The sequence below is a fragment of the Salvelinus fontinalis genome, chromosome 5, assembly GCF_029448725.1.
Source record: "Salvelinus fontinalis isolate EN_2023a chromosome 5, ASM2944872v1, whole genome shotgun sequence".
Taxonomy (NCBI): Eukaryota; Metazoa; Chordata; class Actinopteri; order Salmoniformes; family Salmonidae; genus Salvelinus; species Salvelinus fontinalis.
The window spans coordinates 65,075,156-65,097,561 of record NC_074669.1 but is presented as its reverse complement, the minus strand read 5'-3'; the positions used below and the strand labels follow the sequence as shown (position 1 = coordinate 65,097,561).

At 44.0% G+C, this 22,406-nt stretch overlaps 1 protein-coding gene across 1 annotated transcript; it reads right to left on the bottom strand.

Annotated features, from left to right (window-relative positions):
* Window positions 1–2,905: 2,905 nt before the first annotated feature.
* On the bottom strand, window positions 2,906–14,765 carry zgc:56493 (Thioredoxin-like). Its single transcript, XM_055924164.1, has 5 exons — window positions 14,617–14,765; window positions 7,745–7,849; window positions 7,089–7,148; window positions 6,386–6,451; window positions 2,906–3,821 (listed from the first exon to the last, which is right to left on the bottom strand). Exons 1-5 carry the CDS (start codon window positions 14,638–14,640, stop codon window positions 3,759–3,761), a joined length of 318 nt encoding a protein of 105 aa, XP_055780139.1. The 5' UTR covers window positions 14,641–14,765; the 3' UTR covers window positions 2,906–3,758.
* Between the last annotated feature and the right edge of the window lie 7,641 nt (window positions 14,766–22,406).

The window sequence follows — 22,406 nt, the reverse complement described above, 5'->3', positions numbered from 1 at the left end:
GTCTGGGTCAGATAACAGTCTGGATGGTGGTTATAGTCTGGGTCAGATAACAGTCTGGATGGTGGTTATAGTCTGGGTCAGATAACAGTCTGGGTGGTGGTTATAGTCTGGGTCAGATAACAGGCTGGATGGTGGTTATAGTCTGGGTCAGATAACAGTCTGGGTCAGATAACAGTCTGGATGGTGGTTATAGTCTGGGTCAGATAACAGTCTGGACGGTGGTTATAGTCTGGGTCAGATAACAGTCTGGATGGTGGTTATAGTCTGGGTCAGATAACAGTCTGGGTGGTGGTTATAGTCTGGGTCAGATAACAGTCTGGGTGGTGGTTATAGTCTGGGTCAGATAACAGTCTGGATGGTGGTTATAGTCTGGGTCAGATAACAGTCTGGATGGTGGTTATAGTCTGGGTCAGATAACAGTCTGGGTGGTGGTTATAGTCTGGATTAGATAACAGTCTGGATGGTGGTTATAGTCTGGGTCAGATAACAGTCTGGGTCAGATAACAGTCTGGATGGTGGTTATAGTCTGGGTCAGATAACAGTCTGGATGGTGGTTATAGTCTGGGTCAGATAACAGTCTGGGTCAGATATCAGTCTGGATGGTGGTTATAGTCTGGGTCAGATAACAGTCTGGACATGTAGGCTGGAAGACGATGGTGGAAGAGACAACGAACACTGTGAAGACACACACAAGCGCAGAGACGCAGACCGACAGACACACACATAGAGACAGACAGACACACACAGATCCGTTTAGAGAGACAGACAGACAGGGATGTTCTCTGTTTAGTGAGTCCACCAGATCAGAGGCAGTAGGGATGACCAGGGATGTTCTCTGTTTAGTGAGTCCACCAGATCAGAGACAGTAGGGATGACCAGGGATGTTCTCTGTTTAGTGAGTCCACCAGATCAGAGGCAGCAGGGATGACCAGGGATGTTCTCTGTTTAGTGAGTCCACCAGATCAGAGGCAGTAGGGATGACCAGGGATGTTCTCTGTTTAGTGAGTCCTCCAGATCAGAGGCAGTAGGGATGACCAGGGATGTTCTCTGTTTAGTGAGTCCACCAGATCAGAGGCAGTAGGGATGACCAGGGATGTTCTCTGTTTAGTGAGTCCTCCAGATCAGAGGCAGTAGGGATGACCAGGGATGTTCTCTGTTTAGTGAGTCCTCCAGATCAGAGGCAGTAGGGATGACCAGGGATGTTCTCTGTTTAGTGAGTCCTCCAGATCAGAGGCAGTAGGGATGACCAGGGATGTTCTGTTTAGTGAGTCCTCCAGATCAGAGGCAGTAGGGATGACCAGGGATGTTCTGTTTAGTGAGTCCTCCAGATCAGAGGCAGTAGGGATGACCAGGGATGTTCTCTGTTTAGTGAGTCCTTCAGATCAGAGGCAGTAGGGATGACCAGGGATGTTCTCTTGATAAGTGTGTGAATTAGACTATTTTCCTGTCCTGCTGTAATGTGACGAGTACTTTTGGGTGTCAGGGAAAATGTATGGAGTAAAAAGTACAATATTTTCTTTAGTAATGTAGTGAAGTAAAAGTTGTAAAAAATATATATAGTTAAAGTAAAGATATCCCCCCCAAAAACTACTTTAAAGTATTTTTACACCACTGGGCATAATCTACAGACAACCAACACAATTGCGTTACATCGATGGCTATTTGAACGCACAGAGACACCGTGACGAGATCCTGAGGTCCATTGTCGAGCTGTTCATCCGCCGCCATCACCTCATGTTTCAGCATGATAATGCACGGCCCCATGTCGCAAGGATCTGGACACAATTCCTGGAAGCTGAAAATGTCCCAGTTCTTTCATGGCCCTGCATACTCGCCAGACATGTCACCCCATTGAGCATGTTTGGGATGCTCTGGATCGACATGTACGACAGCGTGTTCCATTTAATACAGATTAGGGGTCTAATTAATTTATTTCAATTGACTGATTTACTCATATGAACTGTGTATGAACGGTGCGGCTGGTAACCTAGTGGTTAGAGTGCTGGGCCAGTAACCGAAAGGTTGCTAGATCGAATCCCGAGCTGACAAGTACCCTGAACAAGGCAGTTCACCCACTGTTCCCCGTCATTGTAATTAAGAATTTGTTCTTAACTGACTTGCCTAGTTAAATAAAGGTTAAATAAAATTTAAAAAATAACGTTTTATTAACTCAGTAAAATCTTTGTAAATTGTTGAATGTCACGTTTCTATTTTTGTTCGGTGTAGATGGTCTTCCCCTAGTTCAACACTTAAGAGGTTTATACTACATGTAACCGGTGTGAAATGGCTAGCTAGTTAGCGGTGGTACGCGCTAACAGCGTTTCCAATCGGTGACGTCACTCGCTCTGAGACCTTGGAAGTAGTGGTTCCCCCCTTTGCTCTGCAAGGGCCCGCGGCTTTTGTGGCGCGACGGGTAACGATGCTTCGAACGGTGGTTGTTGTCAATGTGTGCAGAGGGCCCCTGGTTCGAGCCCAGGTCGGGGCGAGGAGGAGAGGGACAGGAAACTAAACTGTTACAGGTCTCAGAGCGAGTGACGTCACCGATTGAAACGCTATTAGCATGCACTAGCTAGCTAGCCATTTCATACCGGTTACATGCAGGCTTCCATTCACATTCATCAGATTAATTCAAGTAAGTAAAAGTCTAGATTCTATTTAGCAAAACCATGATTTAAAAATAATTATATTCTTGATTTGAGTGCTGTTCTGCAGTGACACCAGCAGAGGGCAGTGTGACAACATCAATCAGGTTTGGCAGAAGGACTCCAGACATTCTTATCTGTGGTAATAACATGGTAGAATGTAACCAACAATGATTTAGCAAATACTAAAAAAAACAGACTAATTATACATTTATAGCACGATGTACATTAATGAAAATATAAGTTTAAGGAAAGAGACTGAATTTTAATACAAATGGTTTATTATTATACATTATTGACCCATTCCTGGGTAGGAGAGAGAGAGACGGAGAGAGGGAGACACGGGGGAGAGAGGGAGAGACGGGGAGACTGGGGGGAGAGAGAGACGGAGAGAGGGAGACGGAGAGAGGGAGACACGGGGGAGAGAGAGAGGGAGACTGGGGGGGAGAGAGAGGGAGGGAGACAGGGGGAGAGAGAGGGAGACGGAGAGAGGGAGACACGGGGGAGAGAGGGAGACGGAGAGAGGGAGACACGGGGGAGAGAGGGAGAGACGGGGAGACTGGGGGGAGAGAGGGAGAGGGAGGGAGACGGGGGGAGAGAGAGAGGGGGAGGGAGACGGGGGGAGAGAGAGAGGGAGGGAGACAGGGGGGAGAGGGAGAGAGGGAGACAGGGGGGAGAGGGAGAGGGAGGGAGACAGGGGGGAGAGGGAGAGGGAGGGAGACAGGGGGGAGAGGGAGAGGGAGGGAGACAGGGGGGAGAGGGAGAGGGAGGGAGACAGGGGGGAGAGAGAGGAAGACGGGGGGAGAGAGGGAGGGAGACGGGAGGAGAGAGAGGAAGACGGGGGAGGGAAAACAGAGGAAGCTGAAGGGCATATTCTATTTAGATGGGGGGAGGAGAAAGGGAGGATTGGGTGGAAGGCATTCAGGCATCCTGCCAAATCAGTTGAGGAGAGGATGGAGGCTTTGGGGCGTCCTCAGGTGAACTGAGACAGAGGAGAGTTGGAGAGGAGACAACTGTCCTCAGACAGGTGAGAGAGAGGAGAGGAGACAGACAGGTGAGAGAGAGGAGAGGAGACAGACAGGTGAGAGAGAGGAGAGGAGACAGACAGGTGTGTGTTTATTTGTGAGTGTTGACCAGCTCCTCCAGTTTGGCCTGATTGGACCCTGAGAACTCCTCCACCTGGAACACAACGACCAATCAAATCAGTTATTCAACAAATCAACCAACCAATTGTATGTTTAAGTGGAGACAGCGATGCACGAAGTAAACAAACAATATGGGAATATGGGCTCGATTTCCACAACAAACTAACATGCTGACCAGACCGGACAGGTCGCGAGCGTCGCAAAATAAATTTAGATATCCACGTTATTCAATTATTGCGCGCGCCAACGAGCGTCTGCGACGCCAAGGGCTAAAATAGAACTCATTCCTATTTCTGACGCAGATCGCGCTGCAAGTCCTGCCTCTCCCATCTCCTCATTGGTTTACAGAAGCAGGTACCCACGTGCCATCTCCTCATTGGTTTATAGAAGCAGGTACCCACGTGCCATCTCCTCATTGGTTATACCCACGTGGGTGATAGAAAGACGAACTGTTATGCCGGTAGTCGTGGTAATACAATGAAAGTTTAGATGCGATCACCATATAATTTAAACGATGAAAAAGCCTGGAAGGAGGAGAGAACTGTCTCTTTAAGACTACCAGCAGACTCCTACCTTCTTCTAGTTAATATTAGGAACTGTCTCTTTAAGACTCCCAGCAGACTCCTACCTTCTTCTAGTTAATATTAGGAACTGTCTCTTTAAGACTACCAGCAGACTCCTACCTTCTTCTAGTTAATATTAGGAACTGTCTCTTTAAGACTACCAGCAGACTCCTACCTTCTTCTAGTTAATATTAGGAACTGTCTCTTTAAGACTACCAGCAGACTCCTACCTTCTTCTAGTTAATATTAGGAACTGTCTCTTTAAGACTACCAGCAGACTCCTACCTTCTTCTAGTTAATATTAGGAACTGTCTCTTTAAGACTACCAGCAGACTCCTACCTTCTTCTAGTTAATATTAGGAACTGTCTCTTTAAGACTACCAGCAGACTCCTACCTTCTTCTAGTTAATATTAGGAACTGTCTCTTTAAGACTACCAGCAGACTCCTACCTTCTTCTAGTTAATATTAGGAACTGTCTCTTTAAGACTACCAGCAGACTCCTACCTTCTTCTAGTTAATATTAGGAACTGTCACTTTAAGACTCCCAGCAGACTCCTACCTTCTAGTTAATATTAGGAACTGTCTCTTTAAGACTACCAGCAGACTCCTACCTTCTAGTTAATATTAGGAACTGTCTCTTTAAGACTACCAGCAGACTCCTACCTTCAAGTTAATATTAGGAACTGTCTCTTTAAGACTACCAGCAGACTCCTACCTTCTAGTTAATATTAGGAACTGTCTCTTTAAGACTCCCAGCAGACTCCTACCTTCTTCTAGTTAATATTAGGAACTGTCTCTTTAAGACTACCAGCAGACTCCTACCTTCTTCTAGTTAATATTAGGAACTGTCTCTTTAAGACTACCAGCAGACTCCTACCTTCTTCTAGTTAATATTAGGAACTGTCACTTTAAGACTCCCAGCAGACTCCTACCTTCTAGTTAATATTAGGAACTGTCTCTTTAAGACTACCAGCAGACTCCTACCTTCTAGTTAATATTAGGAACTGTCTCTTTAAGACTACCAGCAGACTCCTACCTTCTTCTAGTTAATATTAGGAACTGTCACTTTAAGACTCCCAGCAGACTCCTACCTTCTAGTTAATATTAGGAACTGTCTCTTTAAGACTACCAGCAGACTCCTACCTTCTAGTTAATATTAGGAACTGTCTCTTTAAGACTACCAGCAGACTCCTACCTTCAAGTTAATATTAGGAACTGTCTCTTTAAGACTACCAGCAGACTCCTACCTTCTAGTTAATATTAGGAACTGTCTCTTTAAGACTCCCAGCAGACTCCTACCTTCTTCTAGTTAATATTAGGAACTGTCTCTTTAAGACTACCAGCAGACTCCTACCTTCTAGTTAATATTAGGAACTGTCTCTTTAAGACTACCAGCAGACTCCTACCTTCTAGTTAATATTAGGAACTGTCTCTTTAAGACTCCCAGCAGACTCCTACCTTCTTCTAGTTAATATTAGGAACTGTCTCTTTAAGACTACCAGCAGACTCCTACCTTCTAGTTAATATTAGGAACTGTCTCTTTAAGACTACCAGCAGACTCCTACCTTCTAGTTAATATTAGGAACTGTCTCTTTAAAACTCCCAGCAGACTCCTACCTTCTAGTTAATATTAGGAACTGTCTCTTTAAGACTCCCAGCAGACTCCTACCTTCTAGTTAATATTAGGAACTGTCTCTAAGACTACCAGCAGACTCCTACCTTCTAGTTAATATTAGGAACTGTCTCTTTAAGACTACCAGCAGACTCCTACCTTCTAGTTAATATTAGGAACTGTCTCTTTAAAACTCCCAGCAGACTCCTACCTTCTAGTTAATATTAGGAACTGTCTCTTTAAGACTCCCAGCAGACTCCTACCTTCTAGTTAATATTAGGAACTGTCTCTTTAAGACTACCAGCAGACTCCTACCTTCTAGTTAATATTAGGAACTGTCTCTTTAAGACTACCAGCAGACTCCTACCTTCTTCTAGTTAATATTAGGAACTGTCTCTTTAAGACTACCAGCAGACTCCTACCTTTTTCTGGTTCTTGTAGAAGTGGAATGTAGGCATACACTTGATGTCACAGAAACTGGCCACATCCTGAGGAAAGGGAGGAAGGAGAGAAGGAGACAAGGACAGAGAGGGAGGGAGGAGAGAGAAACAGAACAAGAGAGATAGGAGAGAGGGACAGAGATAGAGAGCGAGGGAGGAGAGAGAGAAACCGAACGAGAGAGATAGGAGAGAGGGACAGAGATAGAGAGCGAGGGAGGAGAGAGAGAAACAGAACGAGAGAGATAGGAGAGAGGGACACAGAGATAGAGAGCGAGGGAGGAGAGAGAGAAACAGAACGAGAGAGATAGGAGAGAGGGACAGAGATAGAGAGCGAGGGAGGAGAGAGAGAAACAGAACGAGAGAGATAGGAGAGAGGGACACAGAGATAGAGAGCGAGGGAGGAGAGAGAGAAACAGAACGAGAGAGATAGGAGAGAGGGACAGAGAGATAGAAGGAGAGAGAGGGAGGAGAGAGAGAAACAGAACGAGAGAGAGAGAGAGAGGGACAGAGAGATAGAAGTAGAGCGAGGGAGGAGAGAGAATGACAAGTTGGTTACATCAGACCGGTGTTGCTGTAAAGGCTGTGATTAAGGGCAGATGACTGATCCCAGATCTGTTAATAATGTTGCTGTATGGATAAAGGCTATGATCATGGGCAGATGGCTGATCTCAGATCTGTTGCTCACCGGTGCGTCGTCCACGTCAACCTTCAGGAAGACCACACTCTGATAATTCTCAGACAGACCCTGGAGACAGAGAGAGAGAGAGACAGAGAAACAGAGAGACAGAGACAGACAGAGAGAGAGACAGACAGACAGAGAGAGAGAGCAAGAGAGAGACAGAAAGAGAGACAGAAAGAGAGACAGAAAGAGAGACAGAAAGAGAGACAGAGAGAGACAGAGAGAGACAGAGAGAGACAGAGAGAGACAGAGAGAGACAGAGAGAGACAGAGAGAGAGAGAGAGAGACACAGAGACAGTGAGACAGAGACAGAGAGACAGAAAGAGAGAGCGAGAGAGAGACAGAGAGAGACAGAAAGAGAGAGCGAGAGAGACAGAGAGACAGAAAGAGAGAGCGAGAGACAGAAAGAGAGAGCGAGAGACAGAAAGAGCGAGAGACAGAAAGAGAGAGCGAGAGACAGAAAGAGAGAGCGAGAGACAGAAAGAGGAGGAAGACCGGAGGAGAGAGGAGGATGAAGAGAAAAGAGGATTTAGAGAAGAAGAGGGAAATGAAGTCAGATCATTTTAACCCCACGTCCTGTTCCAAAGCGGACCAACCCTCCAACACCCAGTAGAAAGTATCAGCGTTTCCTTCTTAAATAAAAGGTGGATTAGAAGGTTCACCTTGAAGAAAGGAGCGATGCTCTGACAGGGTCCGCACCACGTGGCTGTGAAGTCCACCACCACCAGCTGATCTCCTGCCTCCTCCAGGGCCTTGTCGAAGCCCTCCTGGTACACACACACACACACACACACGTGTCAAAAAATAGACCATATTGCCAACAGATCTCTGAAAGTGTGTCGGAGTGTGTTTGTGTAATCACTGTTATAGCGGGTCTGTTATCGCGGGTCTGTTATAGCGGGTCGACTGGTTCTGTTATAGCGGGTCTACTGGTCCTGTTATAGCGGGTCTACTGGTCCTGTTATAGCGGGTCTACTGGTCCTGTTATAGCGGGTCTACTGGTTCTGTTATAGCGGGTCTACTGGTTCTGTTATAGCGGGTCTACTGGTTCTGTTATCGCAGGTCTACTGGTTCTGTTATCGCAGGTCTACTGGTTCTGTTATAGCGGGTCTACTGGTTCTGTTATAGCGGGTCTACTGGTTCTGTTATAGCGGGTCTACTGGTTCTGTTATAGCGGGTCTACTGGTTCTGTTATAGCGGGTATACTGGTCCTGTTATAGCGGGTATACTGGTCCTGTTATAGCGGGTCTGTTATAGCGGGTCTACTGGTTCTGTTATAGCGGGTCTACTGGTTCTGTTATAGCGGGTCTACTGGTTCTGTTATAGCGGGTCTACTGGTTCTGTTATAGCGGGTCTACTGGTTCTGTTATAGCGGGTCTACTGGTCCTGTTATAGCGGGTCTACTGGTCCTGTTATAGCGGGTCTACTGGTCCTGTTATAGCGGGTCTACTGGTCCTGTTATAGCGGGTCTACTGGTTCTGTTGTAGCGGGTCTACTGGTTCTGTTGTAGCGGGTCTACTGGTTCTGTTGTAGCGGGTCTACAGTCATGTCTCTGGTTCTGATACTAGGTAGGAGTCATCACATTAACAGTCATGTCTCTGGTTCTGATACTAGGTAGAGGAGTCATCACATTAACAGTCATGTCTCTAGTTCTGATACTAGGTAGAGGAGAGAGTCATCACATTAACAGTCATGTCTCTGGTTCTGATACTAGGTAGAGGAGTCATCACATTAACAGTCATGTCTCTGGTTCTGATACTAGGTAGAGGAGTCATCACATTAACAGTCATGTCTCTGGTTCTGATACTAGGTAGAGGAGTCATCACATTAACAGTCATGTCTCTGGTTCTGATACTAGGTAGAGGAGTCATCACATTAACAGTCATGTCTCTGGTTCTGATACTAGGTAGAGGAGAGAGTCATCACATTAACAGTCATGTCTCTGGTTCTGATACTAGGTAGAGGAGTCATCACATTAACAGTCATGTCTCTGGTTCTGATACTAGGTAGAGGAGTCATCACATTAACAGTCATGTCTCTAGTTCTGATACTAGGTAGAGGAGTCATCACATTAACAGTCATGTCTCTGGTTCTGATACTAGGTAGAGGAGTCATCACATTAACAGTCATGTCTCTGGTTCTGATACTAGGTAGAGGAGTCATCACATTAACAGTCATGTCTCTGGTTCTGATACTAGGTAGAGGAGAGAGTCATCACATTAACAGTCATGTCTCTGGTTCTGATACTAGGTAGAGGAGAGAGTCATCACATTAACAGTCATGTCTCTGGTTCTGATACTAGGTAGAGGAGTCATCACATTAACAGTCATGTCTCTGGTTCTGATACTAGGTAGAGGAGTCATCACATTAACAGTCATGTCTCTAGTTCTGATACTAGGTAGAGGAGTCATCACATTAACAGTCATGTCTCTGGTTCTGATACTAGGTAGAGGAGTCATCACATTAACAGTCATGTCTCTGGTTCTGATACTAGGTAGAGGAGTCATCACATTAACAGTCATGTCTCTGGTTCTGATACTAGGTAGAGGAGAGAGTCATCACATTAACAGTCATGTCTCTGGTTCTGATACTAGGTAGAGGAGTCATCACATTAACAGTCATGTCTCTGGTTCTGATACTAGGTAGAGGAGTCATCACATTAACAGTCATGTCTCTGGTTCTGATACTAGGTAGAGGAGTCATCACATTAACAGTCATGTCTCTGGTTCTGATACTAGGTAGAGGAGAGAGTCATCACATTAACAGTCATGTCTCTGGTTCTGATACTAGGTAGAGGAGTCATCACATTAACAGTCATGTCTCTGGTTCTGATACTAGGTAGAGGAGTCATCACATTAACAGTCATGTCTCTGGTTCTGATACTAGGTAGAGGAGTCATCACATTAACAGTCATGTCTCTGGTTCTGATACTAGGTAGAGGAGTCATCACATTAACAGTCATGTCTCTGGTTCTGATACTAGGTAGAGGAGTCATCACATTAACAGTCATGTCTCTGGTTCTGATACTAGGTAGAGGAGTCATCACATTAACAGTCATGTCTCTGGTTCTGATACTAGGTAGAGGAGTCATCACATTAACAGTCATGTCTCTGGTTCTTATACTAGGTAGAGGAGAGAGTCAACACATTAACAGTCATGTCTCTGGTTCTGATACTAGGTAGAGGAGTCATCACATTAACAGTCATGTCTCTGGTTCTGATACTAGGTAGAGGAGAGAGTCATCACATTAACAGTCATGTCTCTGGTTCTGATACTAGGTAGAGGAGTCATCACATTAACAGTCATGTCTCTGGTTCTGATACTAGGTAGAGGAGTCAACACATTAACAGTCATGTCTCTGGTTCTGATACTAGGTAGAGGAGTCATCACATTAACAGTCATGTCTCTGGTTCTGATACTAGGTAGAGGAGTCATCACATTAACAGTCATGTCTCTGGTTCTGATACTAGGTAGAGGAGTCATCACATTAACAGTCATGTCTCTGGTTCTGATACTAGGTAGAGGAGTCATCACATTAACAGTCATGTCTCTGGTTCTGATACTAGGTAGAGGAGAGAGTCATCACATTAACAGTCATGTCTCTGGTTCTGATACTAGGTAGAGGAGAGAGTCATCACATTAACAGTCATGTCTCTGGTTCTGATACTAGGTAGAGGAGTCATCACATTAACAGTCATGTCTCTGGTTCTGATACTAGGTAGAGGAGTCATCACATTAACAGTCATGTCTCTGGTTCTGATACTAGTTAGAGGAGTCATCACATTAACAGTCATGTCTCTGGTTCTGATACTAGGTAGAGGAGTCATCACATTAACAGTCATGTCTCTGGTTCTGATACTAGGTAGAGGAGTCATCACATTAACAGTCATGTCTCTAGTTCTGATACTAGGTAGAGGAGTCATCACATTAACAGTCATGTCTCTGGTTCTGATACTAGGTAGAGGAGTCATCACATTAACAGTCATGTCTCTGGTTCTGATACTAGGTAGAGGAGTCATCACATTAACAGTCATGTCTCTGGTTCTGATACTAGGTAGAGGAGTCATCACATTAACAGTCATGTCTCTGGTTCTGATACTAGGTAGAGGAGAGAGTCATCACATTAACAGTCATGTCTCTGGTTCTGATACTAGGTAGAGGAGAGAGTCATCACATTAACAGTCATGTCTCTGGTTCTGATACTAGGTAGAGGAGTCATCACATTAACAGTCATGTCTCTGGTTCTGATACTAGGTAGAGGAGTCATCACATTAACAGTCATGTCTCTGGTTCTGATACTAGGTAGAGGAGTCATCACATTAACAGTCATGTCTCTGGTTCTGATACTAGGTAGAGGAGTCATCACATTAACAGTCATGTCTCTGGTTCTGATACTAGGTAGAGGAGAGAGTCATCACATTAACAGTCATGTCTCTGGTTCTGATACTAGGTAGAGGAGTCATCACATTAACAGTCATGTCTCTGGTTCTGATACTAGGTAGAGGAGTCATCACATTAACAGTCATGTCTCTGGTTCTGATACTAGGTAGAGGAGTCAACACATTAACAGTCATGTCTCTGGTTCTGATACTAGGTAGAGGAGTCATCACATTAACAGTCATGTCTCTGGTTCTGATACTAGGTAGAGGAGTCATCACATTAACAGTCATGTCTCTGGTTCTGATACTAGGTAGAGGAGTCATCACATTAACAGTCATGTCTCTGGTTCTGATACTAGGTAGAGGAGTCATCACATTAACAGTCATGTCTCTGGTTATGATACTAGGTAGAGGAGAGAGTCATCACATTAACAGTCATGTCTCTGGTTCTGATACTAGGTAGAGGAGTCATCACATTAACAGTCATGTCTCTGGTTCTGATACTAGGTAGAGGAGTCATCACATTAACAGTCATGTCTCTGGTTCTGATACTAGGTAGAGGAGTCATCACATTAACAATCATGTCTCTGGTTCTTATACTAGGTAGAGGAGTCATCACGATGGTAGGGTATATAAATAGTGGAGTAGGGTTAGATAGTAGGGTATATAAATAGTGGAGTAGGGTTAGACGGTAGGGTATATAAATAGTGGAGTAGGGTTAGATGGTAGGGTATATAAATAGTGGAGTAGGGTTAGACGGTAGAGTATATAAATAGTGGAGTAGGGTATATAAATAGTGGAGTAGAGTTAGACGGTAGGGTATATAAATAGTGGAGTAGGGTATATAAATAGTGGAGTAGGGTTAGACGGTAGGGTATATAAATAGTGGAGTAGGGTTAGATGGTAGGGTATATAAATAGTGGAGTAGGGTATATAAATAGTGGAGTAGGGTTAGATGGTAGGGTATATAAATAGTGGAGTAGGGTTAGACGGTAGGGTATATAAATAGTGGAGTAGGGTTAGACGGTAGGGTATATAAATAGTGGAGTAGGGTTAGACGGTAGGGTATATAAATAGTGGAGTAGGGTTAGATGGTAGGGTATATAAATAGTGGAGTAGGGTTAGATGGTAGGGTATATAAATAGTGGAGTAGGGTTAGATGGTAGGGTATATAAATAGTGGAGTAGGGTTAGATGGTAGGGTATATAAATAGTGGAGTAGGGTTAGATGGTAGGGTATATAAATAGTGGAGTAGGGTTAGATGGTAGGGTATATAAATAGTGGAGTAGGGTTAGACGGTAGGGTATATAAATAGTGGAGTAGGGTTAGACGGTAGGGTATATAAATAGTGGAGTAGGGTTAGACGGTAGGGTATATAAATAGTGGAGTAGGGTTAGACGGTAGGGTATATAAATAGTGGAGTAGGGTTAGACGGTAGGGTATATAAATAGTGGAGTAGGGTTAGACGGTAGGGTATATAAATAGTGGAGTAGGGTTAGACGGTAAGGTATATACATAGTGGAGTAGGGTTAGATGGTAGGGTATATAAATAGTGGAGTAGGGTTAGACGGTAGGGTATATAAATAGTGGAGTAGGGTTAGACGGTAGGGTATATAAATAGTGGAGTAGGGTTAGACGGTAGGGTATATAAATAGTGGAGTAGGGTTAGATGGTAGGGTATATAAATAGTGGAGTAGGGTTAGATGGTAGGGTATATAAATAGTGGAGTAGGGTATATAAATAGTGGAGTAGGGTTAGATGGTGGGGTATATAAATAGTGGAGTAGGGTGGTGGGTTTTTAGTGAGTGATGGGTGAGATGGTAGGGTATTTGTTGATGTATTTTTTAAAGCTAATTATAAAAGGGAGGTACACCGTATAAACACCAGTCTAGTAGGTGGCGGTAACGCAACATTTATTGGATGCCAAACGCCGACCTTAAACCTCATCGAAGAAGAAGAACGGCGGTACAGAGTATAGAATGAATGAGCCTGAATGTGCAGGCCGACAGACGGGGCTAAATGCCGGATCGGATAAATCTTTACTTTACTTCTGTCTTTGGCGATAGGGTTAGCTTGCTAAAATACTCATCCTTGGCACATGATTCTTTGATCTGAGGTGAACACAATTTGAGCCACGTGTGACGGGGCATATTGCCTCTGCTAGCTATCCATTGCATGGACCAAGCACATCGTTAAAACAAGTCAAACACAGGGTTAGATAGTTAGCTAACGTTATCTGTCTAATGTACAGGGTGACATAAGACGGAGACATGCTAAACCGGCTAGCTAGCTAGCTTTCCTTAACTTTTCGACTAGCTAGTTCGCTTTGCCTAAGCAGTGCCCGACAAAACTACAAAATGTAGCTACACTGGCTAGCTAGCATGTTAGCTAGCTCTGGCTCAAAGTTTGACTTGCTGTAATGCAACTACAGTTAAATAAAAACCCTTGCTAAATCACACCAACCATTCATTGTATATAGCTAGCAGTTGTTGCCTCAACGTTTAAACAATGTTACAACCTCCCGGCCTGTCAGATACGGACTATGTAGGGCTCAAAGTAACACGTGAATTACTATGCAGTATTACCGTTTAAGGCCGGGGCCCACGCTTGTTTGCATAAAACCGGAGAAAGACGACTCGTGAATATCTCATATTAGCATGTCGTTCTAGCTAACTGTTCTCATACAAATAAAAACTGACTAAAATTGTTAGCTGTATGCATCGCGACAAAAGCGATGTATTAAATAATGATCGTGTTTTTAATAGTATCGTTTCGATTAGAGTTGTATTTTTAAAAATGGTGAGATCTCAACATGGCGAATATGGTTTGGGTGAATCCACTGCCCCTCACTAGACGACCGCTGATTCTACCAGGACCATAACGTTAGCCAGTTATCGCAATTGAAAAATGTACATTTTAATTCAAATGTAAATTTGTGCATCTGTCAAGTCTCTAACTAAAGTAACTAGCGAACGTTAGCTAGTTTTATTGAGGACCAAAACATGCTAAAACGGTCAAGCAGGAGGTTTGCAACAACGTGTTGTCTGATTCTCGCCTAATCTAACTAGCTACAGTAAACTTTGCCTTTAGCCAAACGCTACCAATAGCTAAATCGATAAGGGCAAATACCCCCTTTCAAAGGAACGGCATCTCACCTTATCTTCGATTATGATGATCATGTTGATAGATAGTTTAGCGACGGTGACAGTCCTTACTGCTGGCGTATTTCGTCCCTGGTTGTCTGTTTCAAGCAGCGGCACTGTGGACCAGGCAAGCTGAGCGGGACAGCCCGTTATGCAGGGGCGGGTTATGTAAATGTGATTTCAGAACAATCCTGCCCCCCCCTCTCTACGCTATTTTGTTCCGCCACATTCACGGTGTGTGTCTACAACAGACTGTTGTATTCATTCTCGACAAGCTCTGTCTCTCTGTTAAATTAGCCTACTGTTGCATAGCAGTCCTACGACCGTAAGGTTGCACCTGTTCTTCAGACACAAGCAGTAATGTGAGGAGTAAGTTAGTAGTCAAGTAAACCCCCTGGAAAGGACGCTAGTCTATCACAGTGTTCCATTCTAGTTCATCAAGACAGTGGTATACTGACAGCCCCATGTAGTGTTCCATTTTAGTTCATCTAGACAGTGGTATACTGACAGCCCCATGTAGTGTTCCATTCTAGTTCATCAAGACAGTGGTATACTGACAGCCCCATGTAGTGTTCCATTCTAGTTCATCAAGACAGTGGTATACTGACAGCCCCATGTAGTGTTCCATTCTAGTTCATCAGGACAGTGGTATACTGACAGCCCCATGTAGTGTTCCATTCTAGTTCATCAAGACAGTGGTATACTGACAGCCCCATGTAGTGTTCCATTCTAGTTCATCAAGACAGTGGTATACTGACAGCCCCATGTAGTGTAGTGTTTCATTCTAGTTCATCAAGACAGTGGTATACTGACAGCCCCATGTAGTGTTCCGTTCTAGTTCATCAAGACAGTGGTATACTGACAGCCCCATGTAGTGTTCCATTCTAGTTCATCAAGACAGTGGTATACTGACAGCCCCATGTAGTGTTCCATTCTAGTTCATCAAGACAGTGGTATACTGACAGCCCCATGTAGTGTAGTGTTCCATTCTAGTTCATCAAGACAGTGGTATACTGACAGCCTCATGTAGACAGTGGTATACTGACAGCCTCATGTTCCATTCTAGTTCATCAAGACAGTGGTATACTGACAGCCCCATGTAGTGTTCCATTCTAGTTCATCAAGACAGTGGTATACTGACAGCCCCATGTAGTGTAGTGTTCCATTCTAGTTCATCTAGACAGTGGTATACTGACAGCCCCATGTAGTGTAGTGTTCCATTCTAGTTCATCTAGACAGTGGTATACTGACAGCCCCATGCAGTGTAGTGTTCCATTCTAGTTCATCAAGACAGTGGTATACTGACAGCCCCATGTAGTGTTCCATTCTAGTTCATCAAGACAGTGGTATACTGACAGCCCCATGTAGTGTAGTGTTCCATTCTAGTTCATCAAGACAGTGGTATACTGACAGCCCCATGTAGTGTTCCATTCTAGTTCATCAAGACAGTGGTATACTGACAGCCCCATGTAGTGTTCCATTCTAGTTCATCAAGACAGTGGTATACTGACAGCCCCATGTAGTGTAGTGTTCCATTCTAGTTCATCAAGACAGTGGTATACTGACAGCCCCATGTAGTGTTCCATTCTAGTTCATCAAGACAGTGGTATACTGACAGCCCCATGTAGTGTAGTGTTCCATTCTAGTTCATCTAGACAGTGGTATACTGACAGCCCCATGTAGTGTTCCATTCTAGTTCATCAAGACAGTGGTATACTGACAGCCCCATGTAGTGTAGTGTTCCATTCTAGTTCATCAGGACAGTGGTATACTGACAGCCCCATGTAGTGTAGTGTTCCATTCTAGTTCATCTAGACAGTGGTATACTGACAGCCCCATGTAGTGTAGTGTTCCATTCTAGTTCATCTAGACAGTGGTATACTGACAGCCCCATGCAGTGTTCCATTCTAGTTCATCAGGACAGTGGTATACTGACAGCCCCATGTAGTGTAGTGTTCCATTCTAGTTCATCAAGACAGTGGTATACTGACAGCCCCATGTAGTGTAGTGTTCCATTCTAGTTCATCAAGACAGTGGTATACTGACAGCCCCATGTAGTGTAGTGTTCCATTCTAGTTCATCAAGACAGTGGTATACTGACAGCCCCATGTAGTGTTCCATTCTAGTTCATCTAGACAGTGGTATACTGACAGCCCCATGTAGTGTTCCATTCTAGTTCATCAGGACAGTGGTATACTGACAGCCCCATGTAGTGTAGTGTTCCATTCTAGTTCATCTAGACAGTGGTATACTGACAGCCCCATGTAGTGTAGTGTTCCATTCTAGTTCATCTAGACAGTGGTATACTGACAGCCCCATGTAGTGTTCCATTCTAGTTCATCAGGACAGTGGTATACTGACAGCCCCATGTAGTGTTCCATTCTAGTTCATCAGGACAGTGGTATACTGACAGCCTCGTGTAGTGTTCCATTCTAGTTCATCAAGACAGTGGTATACTGACAGCCCCATGTAGTGTAGTGTTCCATTCTAGTTCATCAGGACAGTGGTATACTGACAGCCTCATGTAGTGTTCCATTCTAGTTCATCAGGACAGTGGTATACTGACAGCCTCATGTAGTGTTCCATTCTAGTTCATCAGGACAGTGGTATACTGACAGCCCCATGTAGTGTAGTGTTCCATTCTAGTTCATCAAGACAGTGGTATACTGACAGCCTCATGTAGTGTTCCATTCTAGTTCATCAGGACAGTGGTATACTGACAGCCTCATGTAGTGTTCCATTCTAGTTCATCAGGACAGTGGTATACTGACAGCCCCATGTAGTGTAGTGTTCCATTCTAGTTCATCAGGACAGTGGTATACTGACAGCCCCATGTAGTGTAGTGTTCCATTCTAGTTCATCAGGACAGTGGTATACTGACAGCCCCATGTAGTGTTCCATTCTAGTTCATCTAGACAGTGGTATACTGACAGCCCCATGTAGTGTAGTGTTCCATTCTAGTTCATCAGGACAGTGGTATACTGACAGCCCCATGTAGTGTAGTGTTCCATTCTAGTTCATCAAGACAGTGGTATACTGACAGCCCCATGTAGTGTAGTGTTCCATTCTAGTTCATCAAGACAGTGGTATACTGACAGCCCCATGTAGTGTTCCATTCTAGTTCATCTAGACAGTGGTATACTGACAGCCCCATGTAGTGTAGTGTTCCATTCTAGTTCATCTAGACAGTGGTATACTGACAGCCCCATGTAGTGTAGTGTTCCATTCTAGTTCATCTAGACAGTGGTATACTGACAGCCCCATGTAGTGTTCCATTCTAGTTCATCAGGACAGTGGTATACTGACAGCCTCGTGTAGTGTTCCATTCTAGTTCATCTAGACAGTGGTATACTGACAGCCCCATGTAGTGTAGTGTTCCATTCTAGTTCATCAGGACAGTGGTATACTGACAGCCTCGTGTAGTGTTCCATTCTAGTTCATCTAGACAGTGGTATACTGACAGCCCCATGTAGTGTAGTGTTCCATTCTAGTTCATCTAGACAGTGGTATACTGACAGCCCCATGTAGTGTAGTGTTCCATTCTAGTTCATCTAGACAGTGGTATACTGACAGCCCCATGTAGTGTTCCATTCTAGTTCATCAGGACAGTGGTATACTGACAGCCTCGTGTAGTGTTCCATTCTAGTTCATCAGGACAGTGGTATACTGACAGCCCCATGTAGTGTTCCATTCTGGTTATTTTGGTTCATCAAGACAGGTGCCCCTTTGATGCTGCTGCAGCTCAAGCTGTTGCCCCTTAAAACACACACACACACACACACACACACACACACACACACACACACACACACACACACACACACACACACACACACACACACTGATCTATGTTCAGTTTTGCATTGTAATGAAGGATCTATGGGTTGTATAACTGATCCTAGACCTGGTATTAGGAGCCTGTAATGAATGATCTATGGGTTGTATAACTGATCCTAGACCTGGTATTAGGAGCCTGTAATGAAGGATCTATGGGTTGAATAACTGATCCTAGACCTGGTATTAGGAGCCTGTAATGAATGATCTATGGGTTGTATAACTGATCCTAGACCTGGTATTAGGAGCCTGTAATGAAGGATATATGGGTTGAATAACTGATCCTAGACCTGGTATTAGGAGCCTGTAATGAAGGATCTATGGGTTGTATAACTGATCCTAGACCTGGTATTAGGAGCCTGTAATGAAAGATCTATGGGTTGAATAACTGATCCTAGACCTGGTATTAGGAGCCTGTAATGAAGGATAAATGGGTTGTATAACTGATCCTAGACCTGGTATTAGGAGCCTGTAATGAATGATCTATGGGTTGAATAACTGATCCTAGACCTGGTATTAGGGGGAAACAAACTTCTACACTTCACACCCTAAATCCTCTCATCCTACTATTGACCGCATCCTGATTGGTCCACACATCAAGGGGCGGTTGGGCTGTGTTACCGTAGAGACGAGGGGGGAGGAGGGGCACTACACTGTGTCAGAAGAACCAAATGTGATTCTAATCAGAGGTGTTTTGAAATGATTATCAAAGAGTGTTTAATTAATGCAAGCTCGCCTGAATGGACATGAACATGAAAAGAGAATCCCTATAAACAAGCATTGCACGCACACGCACACACACACACACACACACACACACACACACACACACACACACACACACACACACACACACACACACATACACACACACACACATCTGAAGGGAGAGGATATGGAGTCCTTCATGTACAACACCAATACATTCAAGCAAAGGGGCACCTTATTGAACAGAGTTTAAACACTGAGGAGGGAACACCTTATTGAACAGAGTTTAAACACCGAGGACGGAACACCTTATTGAACAGAGTTTAAACACTGAGGAGGGAACACCTTATTGAACAGAGTTTAAACACCGAGGACGGAACACCTTATTGAACAGAGTTTAAACACTGAGGAGGGAGCATCTTATTGAACAGAGTTTAAACACTGAGGAGGGAGCATCTTATTGAACAGAGTTTAAACACGGAGGACGGAACACTTTATTACCACAATGTTACAGACAACACTATCAATATAACAAGAATATATGTCATTTAGCAGAACTTACAGTCAGTCATGTGTTCATACATTTTACATACGGGTGGTCGCGGTAGTCGAACCCACTGTCCTGGTGCTATGCTCTACCAGCTGAGCTACAGAGGACCACAGTCAGAAAGGTTTCCACTACACTGTTGAAGATAACAGAAACAGAATCGTATTGTAGCTCTGTGGTGAAGATGTCTGTGATTTGGCCAGTCACCCCTCACATACTAGATGGTGTGCATGGCTGTGTGTGTGTGTTCCGTGTGTGTGTTGCGTGTGTGTTCCGCGTGTGTGTTCCGTGTGTGTGTTCCGTGTGTGTGTTCCGTGTGTGTGTTTGCCTGCACTTGATAGGATGTGAGAGGCAGGTGTCTATGTTAATGGCGGTGAGAGGCAGGTGTCTATGTTAATGTGTTCTCATATCTCCTTCATCCACTCTGCCATTCAACTGTCTCGTGAATAAATAAAAGACACAGAGAGAAAGAGAGAGGGATTGAGAGAGCGATGGGGGAAGGTTAGGAGAGAGAGAGAGAGAGGCAGAGAGAGAGGAGGTTAGGAGAGAGAGAGGCAGAGAGAGAGAGAGAGGGAGAGAGAGAGCGATGGGGGAAGGTTAGGAGAGAGAGAGAGAGAGGCAGAGAGACAGAGGAGGTTAGGAGAGAGAGAGGCAGAGAGAGAGAGAGAGGGAGAGAGAGAGAGAGAGAGAGAGAGGAGGTTAGGAGAGAGAGCGAGAGAGAGAGGAGGTTAGGAGAGAGAGAGAGAGGAGGTTAGGAGAGAGGGAGGAATTGAAGAGAAAAAGAGACATAGAGAGGAGACAAAAATTCTAGAATTCTAACCAGGGTAGAAAAGAGCTATTAATACCCCACCTCTCTGTGTGTGTGTGTGTGTGTGTGTGTGTGTGTGTGTGTGTGTGTGTGTGTGTGTGTGTGTGTGTGTGTGTGTGTGTGTGTGTGTGTGTGTGTGTGTGTGTGTGTGTGTGTGTGTGTTAGTGGCGTGTATTCATGCCAAGGAAAGCCAGGTTTCCCCCCAAAAAATGTTTTACAAAAATAATGTATCTTTAGTGTCTCTGCGTTTCTGAATTTTACTTCATTTGGCAAGAAGCTGAATGTATCTCACCGAAGAACGAATCAGAGTGAGCAAAACAGCGCCCCTCTGTCTCTCTATGTGTAGACCATGTATCTGATGCTGTGTGGTCTAAACGAGTATGACATTGTTGCCGTTTGTAGCGTTGAAGCCAGCGAGTATTTAGCCTCCGTTTATATTTTTTTTCTTTTTTTAAATAATAGCCAATCAACGTTGAGCTCAACTGTGAATGGTCCTGGCACACTAAAAAAAAAATGTTAAGGGAAGCCATCTTGGATTTGGCCAATCACATCGAGAGCATATGTCATTGACAGAAACTCGTTGTGTTGTTGTCTTCCGGTGACAAGCTAGCTAGCTAAAATAGGTCCTTTCTTAAATTAGCCATGGATGGAGATAGGGGTTTGGACTTGTGGTTTAACTTAATTCTCCATACTGGCAAATGATTATAACTTCGATTCTGATCCAACCATTAATTCATACATTGTTGTGTTCCTGGCCTGAGAGGATGGAAGTTAAATATGTAGCTAGATGTAGAAGGCTCATGTTAACTAGCTAACGTTGTCCATGAATGGACGTTCAATATGTAACGTTAGCTAGATGTAGAAGGCTAATTTTAACTAGCTAACGTTGTCCATGAATGGAAGTTCAATATGTAGCTAGATGTAGAAGGCTAACGTTAACTAGCTAACGTTGTCCATGAATGGAAGTTCAATATGTAGCTAGATGTAGAAGGCTAACGTTAACTAGCTAACGTTGTCCATGAATGGAAGTTCAATATGTAGCTAGATGTAGAAGGCTAACGTTAACTAGCTAACGTTGTCCATGAATGGAAGTTCAATATGTAGCTAGATGTAGAAGGCTAACGTTAACTAGCTAACGTTGTCCATGAATTGAAGTTAGGCTAGTGAGCAAGCATTTTAGCCATGTAGCCTATGTAAGAAATTGTAATAGAGACTGGAAACTAGTAATAACAACATTTCAACATAAGCCATCTTGTATACAAAATACACATACTCCTCATTTCTCTTGGACATATGCTGGACTTATTAAGACACCAACTACAGACACACACAATTCCCCTCCCCCATGATAACCACAGACACACACAACTCAAGGTTGGAGCTCAAAACAAAGAACTATCTCAGGAACCAATGGAACGTTGACACCAGGCCTGATCAGGACTACCCAAGACCCAGATCGACCAATCGGAAGGCCAGACTTCCAGATCAACCTACTTTGCTTGTTGTCTATATAAAACTGTACAACTGCTTAAACTACCTCTTTTCCGGACGATTCCATACGAATCAGACAGAAAGAGCCTTGCTGCAAGATTTTACTAAGATATCTTTACATGTGATTAAACGGCCTTATTATAAAATTATCCACCTCGTCCTATTGTCTCCGTCCTATTGTCTCCAGTAAACGTTTTATCAACACCTAGGACAACAAACAAGAAAAGTTTGTACTTTATGACCTTTATCACTTAAGCAGATGAATTCATGAACTTCTTGGACGAAAAGATCATGATAATTGGAAAGCAAATTACGGACTCCTCTTTGAATCTGTATTTCTCCAAAACTCAGTTGTCCTGAGTCTGCACAACACGGCCAGGACCTCGGATCAAGGGAGACACTGAAGTTTTTTTT

Bases quoted from the DNA above. Each gene is read 5' to 3' on its own strand.
- zgc:56493 (XM_055924164.1), bottom strand. From the start codon at position 14,640: ATGATCATCATAATCGAAGATAAG. The intron at 6,452-7,088 runs GTGAGCAACAGA...CCCTTTCCTCAG, and splicing joins TTGACGTGGACGACGCACCG to GATGTGGCCAGTTTCTGTGA. The intron at 3,822-6,385 runs GTAGGAGTCTGC...GTTGTGTTCCAG, and splicing joins TCTACAAGAACCAGAAAAAG to GTGGAGGAGTTCTCAGGGTC.